Raw genomic sequence first — 13,406 nt, 5'->3', positions numbered from 1 at the left:
TGGTTGGTCTAGAAGCATATATATTTGACAATTCTTGTTCTTTGTTTTGGCTAGTGGACGGACTGACTGACTAGTAAAAAGAACAGAGAAAATACAAAAAAAAAAGGTGTAATTTTTGCAGCAGAATATTATAGATATGGAACCAACCAATTAACTCATTATAGAGGAATTTGTCAATCAGTTTGACTGCTAAATAGCCTTTGATTGAGTAAGAATATTCATTTCATAATTAAGCAGGCAGACTATTCTATTAAAGATTATATTCTATTCTCATTGAATTAATCCATAATCCAAATAACATTTATTAAATTATTGGCAAATATAAACATTTTTCATTGATCAGGTCAGCTAATTAGACTGAGAGTCCTCTGTCCAAACTCCAATAGATACTTGGTATTTCTGTTGTTTAATAAACAACATTGAAGTCATATTCAAGACTCATTATTTGTATAATTATAATTCTTAAACATTTTAAAACTATGACAAGCTTTTTTTTTTTTTTTTTTTTGTTCTTCCAAGAGTTTGAGTGATCTTGCTCTTTTATTTTGAGATTTTATCAAAAAAAAATGTTTGATAAGAAAATCAAAAGAATAGGTTATTTAGGTTTTTAATGGATTAATTATTAATAAAAAAGTTGTATATAGAATTTAAGTTTAATAAAAATAAAAATAAAATATTTAATGTTTTGTGAATGAAAAGTGATTTAATTATTAAAATAATAGTGACTTAATAAAAGAAAATTTAATAAATTTAAATAAAATTCAAAATACCCTCTAAACCAACATTAAATAAGCTACAAATCATCATAATTCTTCGTGTGCCCTGCAAATGATCTTTCAGCTTAGCATCGATACACTCTCGATTGCGATGTTTGTAGAGACTAGAGAGATCAAAGCAAACTCTAATCCTCTTTGAAACTTGCTGGAGAAATCATCGTAATTTGTCGTCGAAACTCGTCGTGCAATCGTCGTGCAGTGTTGCGTCGTGTCGTGCAATCGTAAACGTCGTGTTGTGCAATTGATCTTTCTGCTTAGCATCGATCCTAATCTATTGGAATATTAAAAATACACCCTCGATTGTGCGATTTTTGTTGTGATCATCTTTTAGGGTTTCTCTACTCTTGGAAGACACAAGGTCATATAGAGAGCTCAGACCAAAACCCTAATGCTCTTTGAAACTTGTCGGAGAAATCATCGGAATTCGTCGTCGCAACTCGCCGTACAATCGTCGTGTCGTGCATTCTTTGTGATGTGCAATCGTTGTGCCGTGCATTCGTTGTGTCGTGTCGTGTCGTGCTATCGCAAACGTCGTGTCGTGCAATTAATCTTTCTGCTTAGCATCGATCCCGACCTCTTGAAATATTAAAGAATACACCCTTGATTGCGGTTTTTGCTGTGATCATCTTTTATGATTTTTCTACTCTTATCATCAAGAGTCATTCATCTTGAAATCCTTGTATTCTTTTTGAACTTCTTGTGCAAAATATATAATTAGGGATTTTTCTCCAATAACAAGATATACATATTCTTTTTGTTGTATTTGCTCTAATCTTCTGCTATGAGGAAGAAGAACAAAAAAAATTAAAAAGTAAGGGAGTTTATTTTGAAAAAATTAAGAATGTTGTTAAAAAAGAGATTGAGAGGATAGTTAATGAAGTTATCTAAGAAAAATGCAAGAGGAAAGCAATGTTAAATCAACAAATCTTGCAGAAATTCTTGTAAAAAATAAAACAGGGAAACAAGGAGGGAGTATGGAAGGTTGATTATAATAAAAGAGCCAACATGTTTGGTCTTAAAAAATAGATTACCAAACTCTTGATGCATGCTAAAAAGGGAGAAATCACAATCAGTAAAGAGAAAGCTCAGTAAATAATAGTCAAACTCAATATTCATTATTTCTAGGACTAAAATTTGCTGAAGAAAAAAAATATGAGGAGATAGTTAAATGGTCAGTTGATGGACTGAAGGAGCTGATAAGAGCTCCTAAATCGAAAACCTACATTATCATTAGGAATTCAACATGAAAAGTCAACAAGGTATGAAAGAATAAAGTAGAAAAAAAAATCTTAAGACCATGCCTACAAAGAAAAAGTCTACCTAGGAATATCCAAATAAAGATAGAGGTACTCAACTCTATTTTTGAATTCAAACTGTCTTATAAAGTAGAGAAGAAATGTATTGAAAATTGGGAGTTTGTGATGGTTGAAAATTTCATTTGGAAAAACAAAGTATCATTCTTAACTACCAAAGAGCTCTAATTAAAGAGTGAGGAGAAAAGGAGCTTGAAAAAGTTTCTGTAAACATACATGACATCTACTTCTGCAGTTCAAAAATGACTCAAATTTGAAAAAAATCTTGGAGAAATAGCATACTTTTTTTTAGAGAAAAAGAAATGACATAGTTACGTATGATCAAATTGCATTAAGCTGAAAAAGTAGTCAAAAGAGATTAATCTACATTCTAAAGGAAACGGTCCAGTTTTGGTCCAAACTCTAGAACATTCTAACCCACATGTATAATGCTGAAACAATTAGTCATTTTGCAGGTACAGTTGGGAAACCATTATGTTTGGACCCAATAACTCTATGTGCAATTAGCATTGAAGTGTATCCTAAGAGTATCCTACCAATGAAAATGACAGTTGTTGATAGAAAATGAAAGCACAATGTCATTAAGATCTCTTATGAATGGAAACCAAAGAGGTGTGTTTTTTTATAACACTTTACTGCAAAATAATATGATAAAACTAAAGAAAAATAGTAGAAAATTAGAAGTATAAAAGAAAAAGAAGAAAACAGAGAAGACTAAATGAAAAGGATCGGGATGGAAATAGAAGATAAACTTCAAGTTGTTGAGGAGACTCAAGAGGAAGACACCCAGAATTTCAAAACTGAAACAAAGAATTCTAAAGCCGATAAAAAAGATTCCAAAACTGATGTGCAGTTTGAAGTTGAAACCAAAGATAAGGAAGATAAGAACACAAAAATTCAAGTTGAAGATAACAAAGAAAAAAATCCTAAAATTTTCAAAAATAATTTATCAAATCAGAACGAGTTCGTACAAAGAAAGAATTTAAAATGAGAAACAACAATACTCATCATACTCTTCAATACAATTTTTTTTCATCGTAATAAGAAGGGGAATAGAAAAAAGGAAAAACAGACCTCTCGATACAAATAGATGACATACGATAATGTCAGGCTAAAATGGTTTGGTTTGAATGTAGTATTTTATGTTTGTAATCTCTGTTATATATGAATTTTACTAATCAATTTTTAAATATTTTTAATTTATCATTCTTAATTATAGATAAGATTTGTCTAATTTTGATTCTCTCAATATTTTAAATAAATAATTCTCACCATTAAAATATATATATTTATATAATATATATATATATACATATATATATATATATATAATATATATATATAAAGTTTGTTAGGAGCTTGATTGAGTTTTGGAAAAAAAATATTTAATTTTTAAAATTTAGTTTTTATTATTTATTGACTATTTTATTTTTTAAATAAATGTGATAGAAAATATATTTTAGTAAAAAGTATTTCGTAAAAAAAAATATATATATGATAGATGAAATAAAAGAAGAATTTTTTTAATTTTTAATAAAATTAAAAAAAAATCAATGTTAAACAAGTTTTCATTTATATATTTTATTTAAAAAAAATAAAATTATTAATATATATTAATATCCTTATAATACTTTTAAATAAATAAAAAAATTATTTAAAGCCGAACAAACTCTAAAGTTGAGAAAACAATATAAATAATTTTACTAAAAATCAAATAAATGGTTGGGCTCCACATTTATCAACCCGACTATAATTCGACAGAACGAGCAATAAAGTCAAACAAATATGTCCCCCCAAGGAACAGTCAAATTAGCCAATATATATATATATATATTCAAATCTGCCTGTATAAATCTGATTGATTTTTCATTTGATTTAGAAGAAATAATAATAAAATTAATTAGGCGCCACTTCTTTCAACTGGCGGAATTGGATGAGTTTCATTTTTTTTTTTAAATTGATTTTTGTCTTCTTCTTCACTGAAGATAATTAAGTTTAGTTGTAATTTACAATTAGCCAAGTCTTTACCTAGTTAGAAAGAAAATATAATCTAATTTGTACCCCATTACATTGTTTTTAACTATATATATATAGAACCTCTTTTTATTAAACTAATTAAACTATAAATATTTGATGCATTAAATAAAAACTTGATATTAAGAATATGATTTATGTGATATATATTATTATTTAATTTGAAAACAGGAATTTATAATGTAAGGTCAACAATAAATATATATATATATATAATCATTGATATTCAATAGTAATGATTCCGCTTAAAATTTTAAAATTTAATTAAACTTGTGACATTTTGGTTTCTTAAGCAAACTCTTAACACTGACCTGGACTATCCGATAGGTTTTTATTATTTGTTATATTTATATAAAATAAATATTTTATATATTTACACCTAAAATATATATAATAATAAAAAATATATAAATAAATCAACACCTAAGCAGAGTTTCTTTGTCGGCATGTGGTGCAGAGTTTATAATTTCTCCCATCCCTTATACTTGTTTGACAATGGATTATTTAAATAAAAAAAACTTTATTCCATTTCTACTATTTCTGTTCGTATTTAATTATGCAAGTGTAAAAGAAACAATATTAATATTTCAATAATTTTAATAAAGTTAAATTTTAAATGCAAGAAATAGATAGTAATTTATTGCAAAAACAAAAATATATAATTTCATAAATAAATGGTGTAATAAATAGAGCTATATATATATATATTCAACGCGAAAGACTTGTTCAGCGAAAGCAATAATGGATCATCCTTTAGTGTGTGTGGGCCCCAATCATGTTGTTGGTTTGACTCAAACCTTACGGCTTGACCCAGTTTGGAATTGTCACTTTTATTATATATATTATTTTGCTGTCTAGCTAGGATATTTATTACTTTACACTAGAAAATGGTTTCCCGTTTCAGACCATAAAAATGAGAATTGAGATCAATTTATCCACGTCACATACAGTCTCCACATATTTATATATATATGATCATCGATTGTAAATAATAGATAGACAGATGATCTCTACAAACAAATATATGTATATTCTTTCTTAAAAATAAACAGATCGACAATTAAGAACACAGATAATACAGTAGTACTAGCTAGCTAGCTAGTACTTGAACTAGAAAAAGGTGATGATGAATTCTGTTACTGATCATCATAACGATGTCGACAACAAAGTGGTGGTTGTGGGAGAAGAGGAGGAGGAGGATGATGATGTTCCACTTCCTGGGTTTCGGTTCCATCCAACAGATGAAGAGCTTTTAGGGTTTTATCTTCGGAGGAAGGTACGCACGCACGTTCTTTTAATCTGCTAATTCTTCTTTCTTTCTTTTTCTTCAAAAAAGTATCTTAGTGAGTTAAATTAATCCGCGGTTCGATTCTTTATTTTCAATATTCATGCATATTATTATAAGTATAAAGTACTGCTGTGCTGCACTGCAGGTTGATAAGATACCCACTAGTATCGAGCTCATCAAACATGTTGATATCTACAAATACGATCCTTGGGATCTTCCCACATGCAGTATGTCATCAAAGTTAATTAGCTATATAGGTTAATTAATGGATTAGTTAATAATAATAATAATATAGAGTTGGTTATTGTTATTGAAGAAGACGGGGGCAGTAACATTAACGTGGGAGAGAAGGAATGGTACTTTTATTGCAAGAGAGGTAGAAAATACAAGAACAGCATAAGGCCCAACAGAGTAACAGCCTCCGGATTTTGGAAGGCCACCGGAATCGACAGGCCCGTCTATGGCGCCACAGCTGGAGGAGGCCGAGGAGGCCACCGCCGCCACTGCATAATAGGCCTCAAGAAATCTTTGGTTTTCTATCGGGGAGCTGCCGGAAAGGGTACCAAAACCGACTGGATGATGCACGAGTTTCGCCTCCCACCTCCTTCTTCTTCTTCTGCTCCTGTTCAAGTTCATGATCAAGAAGCTGTAAGTAATTTATATATATATATATATATATATGATATGTGGTTGAATTAATTGATTTAATTTGTAGGAAGTTTGGACACTTTGCCGCATTCTAAAAAGAAACTTAACCTACAAGAAGAAGAAGTACTCATGCATGCCTCATCATGATGATGATCATACGGCCAAACAATTAGCTTCGAAGCCATGCAGCAGCAGAAGCAGAAGCAGCAGCAGCTTGGAATCGGACATTAATAGTAGTCAAGCCTTGAATATAATTAACTTCAGGGATCCGCTTGCAGCAGGAGTACAAAAGAATTATAAACAAGATTTACTTATTACCGATTGCAACCAGCAGACTAGCAGGACAACCACAGTTTTGGACATGGAAACTAGTAACAATAATTCAAATCTCGTGAATAATTACTACTACAACTACAATAATATTATCAAGTATGGGAATTGGGATATGCTTTCTTCTGTTGTAGATCCTTGCTTTTCCTCTGCTGCTGATGCTGATGCTGCTGATCATGATGATCCATATCAACCTTTTCTAGTATAATTAATTAATCAATCTTCAATTTAGTGTTACGCATCCACATGCAGTTGATCAGCTACATCTTATAAGACTGACTGACTGACTCATTGCCTTTGAGATGTCAATTCAATCACACTACTATATTCATCATATGCATGTAACTCTCTATCTATCTCTATCTATATACAGCTTTTTTTTATTAACATTTCCTTCTTTTTCTTAGAGATACTTTAGGTACATGCACATTTCAATTTCAGTCCTCATCATTATGATTTTTGATTGAATTCTTTTAAATATTATTATAAACTTGCCCATATATCTACTATACTTATTGCAAACAAGCTATCCATTTTCAAGTTTATCGGGCAATAAGATTGTGGATACCCAAACCTCCTTAAGAGGTCATGGGTTCGAGCCCATCATACAGTAATTTCTGCGCATAGTTAAATGTGTTTGCGGACTACGTGTTAATCCGTCATTTCACTTTTTTTTTTTTATTCCAACTGAAAGTGTTTTGAATTTAAGCGAAGGTCATGGATATAGAATATTAAACTAGTTCTCTTTTAATTTAAAAAAAAATATCAAATTACATATTTTTTTAGTCTTATGTATATATTAGGATAAAAGTGTCATGTCGGCCCAATTGGGAACACTCATATCTAGGTTTATGAAAAAAATAAAAATGAATTTGTTTAAAAACATTTTTTAAATATTTTATTTATATATTAATTAAATAAAATAACATTATGAAATATATATATATATATATATATATATAATAATGCTTAATTTTCAAAATGTCGGATTGTCGGGTCAAGAGTTGTGGTTAATTTAAATATATATATATATATGTGAGAGTAAATGGATACTTGGATCGAATTGTGAGTTGATCCACGCATAAACTTAAAACGATTACAAATAAAATTTAAATAACTCGTGCAAATATATCCTCGAATACATGCTAGTATATTCTAATTATATATATTTTAACAAATTTAAGATTTGTTCTTTCAAACTCAATTCACTCCAAATCAAATACACATATTATATACAGGGCCGGCACTGGGGTAAGCCCGACAAGCCCTCGAGCTAGGGTAGCCCACTCCCCAGGGCAGCCCATTTAATAAAATATATAATTTATATATAAATAAATATATATGATATATAGATAAATTTATGATCTGTAAACATATAATATTGTAACATAGTGGTTCCATATACAAACTTAAATTTTTGTTTAAGTTAAGAGTTCAAATCCCACCAAAAACAATATTTTTTTTTTATCAATTTTTATTATTAAATCTAGGAAAACAACAACAAAAAATAAATAAATAAATAAATAAATAAATAAACTTTATTTTTATCGGGGGGCTGCCGGCACTGATTATATATTATGAGGGATGAAGTAAAATTATAATTTACAATATCATCAACAGATATATTATGAGGGATGAAGTAAAATTATAATTTACAATATCATCAACATTAATATCATCAACATTGCAGAGCAAAGTTAGTGTATAACTCTCGGTTTGCCAGTAACTAGCCTTTCTTATTTGTTCATTTTTCATTAATTATTTGATGTTCATAAGTGTTTTATTTTGTATTTTTTTACAATGTTAATGCCTAAATTAATCTAAATAATTAATTCATAATTAAGGGCTTAAAGATTGTAATTTCATTACTTAATTCCAGCATTATTATTTAATTTTCATTGTAATTGTGAAAGAGATCATTAAAAAAAAAATGTTTTGTTCAAAATTTGATAAAAGTAAATAAAATTGGATGTAATTAGGGACGGACAATTTAAGAATTAGTTCGGCATAACAAAATAATTGGAAAAACAATAATGATTGTGGTAAAAATGGGTAAAAGTGTTAAAAGTTCAAGGACAAATATGCTCTTTCTTTCGCTTATAGGGCTTGGGCCTTGATGATTTGAGAATTCAGACCCGCCCAATCATTAATCGGGGTAGTTCGGTAACTCCGAGTCTTGAAACCCGACTCCGACTACCGCGCCGCCGCGCGTCACTGGTTTCCCTTTGTAGGAAGAGTTGGCGATTGGCTCTCTTAGTAGGTCGCTGGCCAAGCTCTCGCTCTCTCTACCCGTTTCCGGCTGCAAGACAATCACTTTCTGTTTTGAGTAAGTAATGGTAGTGTCGGGTCACCGGTGCTTCATCATGGATGCTGTCATCCTAATTGATCGATGGATTTCTTAGTGGGTTTCGTCTTCACGTCAGTATGATTATGAATCGAAGACCTTTTGTTTTGTCATCGCACATTTGTTGTCCCGGAGCTTCTATCAGTGCTATTTCGTTTGGAAAATCATGGTATATGTGGGTATCAGTCATGCGAAAATCAGGTGGAGGAGCAAGGCCTAAGAAGAAACTCTATCACAGAGTCCAGGATCTTGACAGAGTCATGGATCTTCAAAAGAAACCATGTGCAATCCTGCAGTTAAAATCCATTATACAGGCTCAGAAGAAGCAATTTCTCCTTCTCAGAGACCTAGAAAAAGAAGTTGGGTTTGTTCGGAAATGGAACTTCATGGCTGTAATCGAGAAATACAACACAATCTTTCATGTCAGTAGTGGTCACAGAACGCCACCAGCAGTCATGCTGACGGAGAAAGCCAAATTGATTGCAGCAGAGGAAGATGATGTGAGAGAGCAGATGGAAATCCTCTTGGTTAAGAAACTGCGGAAGCTGTTAATGCTGTCGGTCGAATGTCGAGTTCCAATCGAAACTATTGAATTTATTGAAAGTGATCTTGGTTTACCTTTCAACTTCAAGGAGTCTTTCGTTCCAAAATACCCTGAGCACTTTTCCATCAAAGATATTGACGGAAGGGCTCATCTAATTTTGGAAAGTTGGGATTCAAGTCTAGCAGTAACAGCTCGTGAGGAAAGATTGGCTCAAGAGGGGATTCTTAGCTCAAGTAGTAGCTGGAAGAAGGCTAGAATATCAAAAGATGGTAACTTTCCCGGCCCTTATGCTTTCCATACGAAGTTTCCTCCTGGGTTTAGACCAAACAAAAGCTACCTTGAAGAGTTTGAGAGATGGCAGAAGATGGAATTCCCTTCTCCTTACTTGAATGCGCGAAGATTTGAATTTGCTGATCCGAAAGCTAGAAAACGCGTGGTAGCAGTACTTCACGAACTACTCAGTTTTACCATGGAGAAGAGATTAACATCTTTCCAGCTAGATGCTTTCCATGTTGAGTATCGATTACCAGCTAATTTATTACTGTGTCTGATAAAGCACCATGGTATTTTTTACATCACAAACAAAGGTGCAAGAAGCACTGTACTCCTTAAAGAAGCTTATGAGGGTTCAAATTTGATTGGAAAATGTCCCATGTTGTTGTTTCAAGATAAATTTGTTTCACTATGTGGTAGGCATGGTAGTCTGGAATGAAAAAAAATCAATTTTTAGACTAACTGTTTCATTTACTGAACATGATATTGTTTTTTGCATGATCGATTGTCTGTCTGATTGTGCTTGGACAGAGTGTATGTACTCCAAGAAGGCCGAGACCATAGTTTTATTTGATGCTTTTCTACTTTAGGTTTGTCTTGCAGGTTTTGGCCTTTACGTTGTACTACATGTTCCTTGCACACCACACACTCAAGATGAAGCATCTATCTTTTTTTTTCAGTGGGAAGGAGAAAAGTTTGTTGGCGTGACATTATTAGGTATAATTATTTCTTTTTTCTATTATGTTCATATGGATTATATCCAAGATGTGATGGTTTGACTTGATTGTTCTGAATTCTAATATGAGCTAACAGCTATATGTTGATTATCTTATTGTTGAAAATCCTGGCTCGATGGTGCATCATCATCTAGATAAAAACCCAATCTTGTCGGATACATCATGTTTGGATTAATGTTAGGAAAAAATTGGGAAAGATAAGGACTTTATGGCCCACACATACAATGACAAACCTAACCTAACCGTGTAGACCTGAGATTAAAGGATTCAATACCCCACTCATGCAAAAAGCCATGGAAGGACCATTTTTCAATGTCCATAATCATGCAACTTGGAATTGAATTCGTATCTGTAGTTTCTTCTATGGTCCATCAACTGTGGGCCGAGAAATTCTTTCATTTTTATTTTACGCGTAAATGCACATCATCACTACTACTACTACTATTACTTTGATCTTGATGATCAAACCATTGAATTTACTCCTAATTTACTTGGAAAGTGCAAGTTTCAGAAAAAAGTAGGAAAACTATCACTAGTGACTAATGTAATTGTATTAAATGGGCACTAGTAAAACAGCCATAATGAGTTTCTCCTTTGTTTGGTGATGGTCCACATAACCAAACAACATAGTAAAATATATTTTTTTGAGTGGTGAACTTTTTACTGTGGTTAATGCTGGAGACATCAAAGAAATTTGATAAAACACGAAAATCTGTCATAATCTAGGGAAAGAATAGTGGAAGAAGCTGATATCCTCTTTTCACTGTTTGTTTTGTTGTTGAAACTTTGCTTTTAAGTGCTTTCATCCATATATAGTGGCTTTATGGATTCAAAGTTGCAATATATATTGTCTATTATTATTATTATTATTATTATTATTATGCCTTTAGCCTGACTCCACTTGCAAGGGAACCATCCGAGTAAAGTAGACCAATTGAAGTGGGATTGAAATTCTCACAATAAAGGTTTGTTTGCTCATTATACAAATTGAAATCTATGATGATGTGTATTAGAATGGGTCATTGATATTTTCTCTTTTTTTTTTTTTCTTCTTCTTTTTTATGTCCATCCCTTAATATCAATATTGACTGCCTCCTTTCATTTCTCCTTTTATTTATACCTATCTATCATACCCAAGTTGAACTTTATTTGAAAACACATGCTATGAGTGGATGTTTTGGTATCAAATTTTGTGCAAAAATGTAATACATTTGTTGTGTTTGATACGAATGGAAAGAAATAGTGTATAAAAGACATACACATAGAGCCATAACAATAATAATAATAATAATAAAGCATGATGATTTGTTTTTCCATTAACAGTAGAAAGAATTGTAAAGAGTAAGCATGCCTATATGGGTTGGTTGATTCTTGTGACAATCACGGACAAAAGAAATGTTTGTTTCGAGGGGCATCCCTCCATCCATCCATTAATCCATAGCCTGACTTGACCACTGAACTGTGTGTGTGTGTGTGTGAGAGAGAGAGAAGTGATATTTGGGTGTCCTTTTTAGTGTGGTGGGGACTGGGGACATGTTAAAGAAGAGAACAATGAGAAGATGCACAATTCTTGGATGGTGGGATTCTTATAACTACTCAAATTTCAAAACATTAAAATAAAAGGACAAAGTTGGCTTATTTTACACACATATGCACGTTGGAAAGGAAAATGCAGAGAAAAGATGAGGAAGCCACTATACTATTATTATTTGATTCTTTCATGTGTTTAGATCAGGCAGAGTCTCAGACAATATTAATAATAATCATAATAATAATAATGTAGGTCAATTCATCATTAAGACCATTATTATATATATATATATACTAATCTAAATGATCAAGTGTTGTTGTTACCTTCAAAAAGGATGGATGGATGGATGAATGGGTATTCAATTCATATTTTTTTTATATTTTCAATTAAAATTGGTGAGGATTTAGAGTAAGAATAGTCGGCAAATGGTTGGCCTGAGTGATGATGATAATGATGATGATGGCACAATTTGGAACCTCAAACAAGAAAAATGGAAGCATAATTAATGGCTAATGAGCCAAGAACCATCATCAAGGACCCACATTATGAGTGCAGCACATATCTACCATTCAATTCATGGCTCGATCTGTCTCTCACCTTTATTTTATTTCACTTCTTTAATTAATTAGTCAGTCCATATTCTATGTATATATAGCTTATCACTTTGTTTGTTAAAAGGATGATCATCATCATCATCCATATTCCATATATATATACCCATAATAATTAATTAATTAATTAATATGAGGAGTGCACCACTTAACCAAAACACTCTCCACATGATGTTTGTCATTTTGGCACCTCATATTATTCATTTCTTCCCCTTTTCACATGAATCCCAATTATAATGGACTAAAAAAGATAACATTTTTTAACAACCCTCCATGGTTCATTCATTACATTACATTAATTAGATCTTGCTAATTAACCCCCATTATGTTGAAACAGTCCACTATTCTTTATTAGAATATTTTATTAGATTAATTAAGTTGATACCTTAATTAATCATATTGTCTACTATTCATCCATGATGCTTTATTTATTCGATGTATTCCTTAAACAAACTTTTGTCTTCATTGCAATTCTCTAGCTAAACCAATACCTTTCTTTCTTTATTTATATATAGCATGTTCTACACAACCCAATAAGATCGAATTTCTCTACTTTCATCATGTTAGGTTGAGATTTTATTCTTTAATTTCTTTATTATTAATTATATTTAATTACACGTCTAATTAATTTATTGTTTATTCCTATATGTGTTTTGTTTGTTTAAACAAATACATAACTATCATGGTCATGGCTCAAGTGATAAAAAAAATTGAAATTTCAAGTTTAATTCTTATCATTTATGACAGAGACAACACCAACGAACAAGGTTTGAACATTCCAATTAAATATGACTCATGTGATGTTTGACGCTAAAGAAATCTTTATCGTAACATGTCGACAAATGTAAGAGAGTTGATAAAATTTGCAATGTCACAATGAAGGTAGATGATGCCCCCACTTTGAATGCTACATTTTATTTGTATTCTAATAAACAAAATGAGATATGTTAGAGCTGGTGGTGTATAACAATGTTAAG

The 13,406-nt window shown here is 31.3% G+C and overlaps 2 protein-coding genes across 2 annotated transcripts; both read left to right on the top strand.

The window, feature by feature from the left end:
- The first annotated feature begins 5,143 nt into the window (after window positions 1-5,143).
- On the top strand, window positions 5,144-6,597 carry LOC124929666 (transcription factor JUNGBRUNNEN 1-like). The gene is made up of 4 exons (XM_047470067.1): window positions 5,144-5,399; window positions 5,557-5,638; window positions 5,728-6,059; window positions 6,127-6,597. The coding sequence occupies exons 1-4, from the start codon at window positions 5,247-5,249 to the stop codon at window positions 6,595-6,597; spliced, it is 1,038 nt and encodes a 345-aa protein (XP_047326023.1). The 5' UTR covers window positions 5,144-5,246.
- Window positions 6,598-8,465: 1,868 nt separating this feature from the next.
- LOC124931619 (protein WHAT'S THIS FACTOR 1 homolog, chloroplastic) lies at window positions 8,466-10,008 on the top strand. The gene has a single exon (XM_047472129.1). The coding sequence runs from the start codon at window positions 8,814-8,816 to the stop codon at window positions 9,987-9,989; it is 1,176 nt and encodes a 391-aa protein (XP_047328085.1). The 5' UTR covers window positions 8,466-8,813; the 3' UTR covers window positions 9,990-10,008.
- The last annotated feature ends 3,398 nt before the right edge of the window (window positions 10,009-13,406 follow it).

Source organism: Impatiens glandulifera, chromosome 3 (assembly GCF_907164915.1).
Source record: "Impatiens glandulifera chromosome 3, dImpGla2.1, whole genome shotgun sequence".
NCBI lineage: Eukaryota > Viridiplantae > Streptophyta > Magnoliopsida > Ericales > Balsaminaceae > Impatiens > Impatiens glandulifera.
Note: the sequence above shows the minus strand (reverse complement) of the source record. Positions and strands in the feature narration are given on the sequence as shown.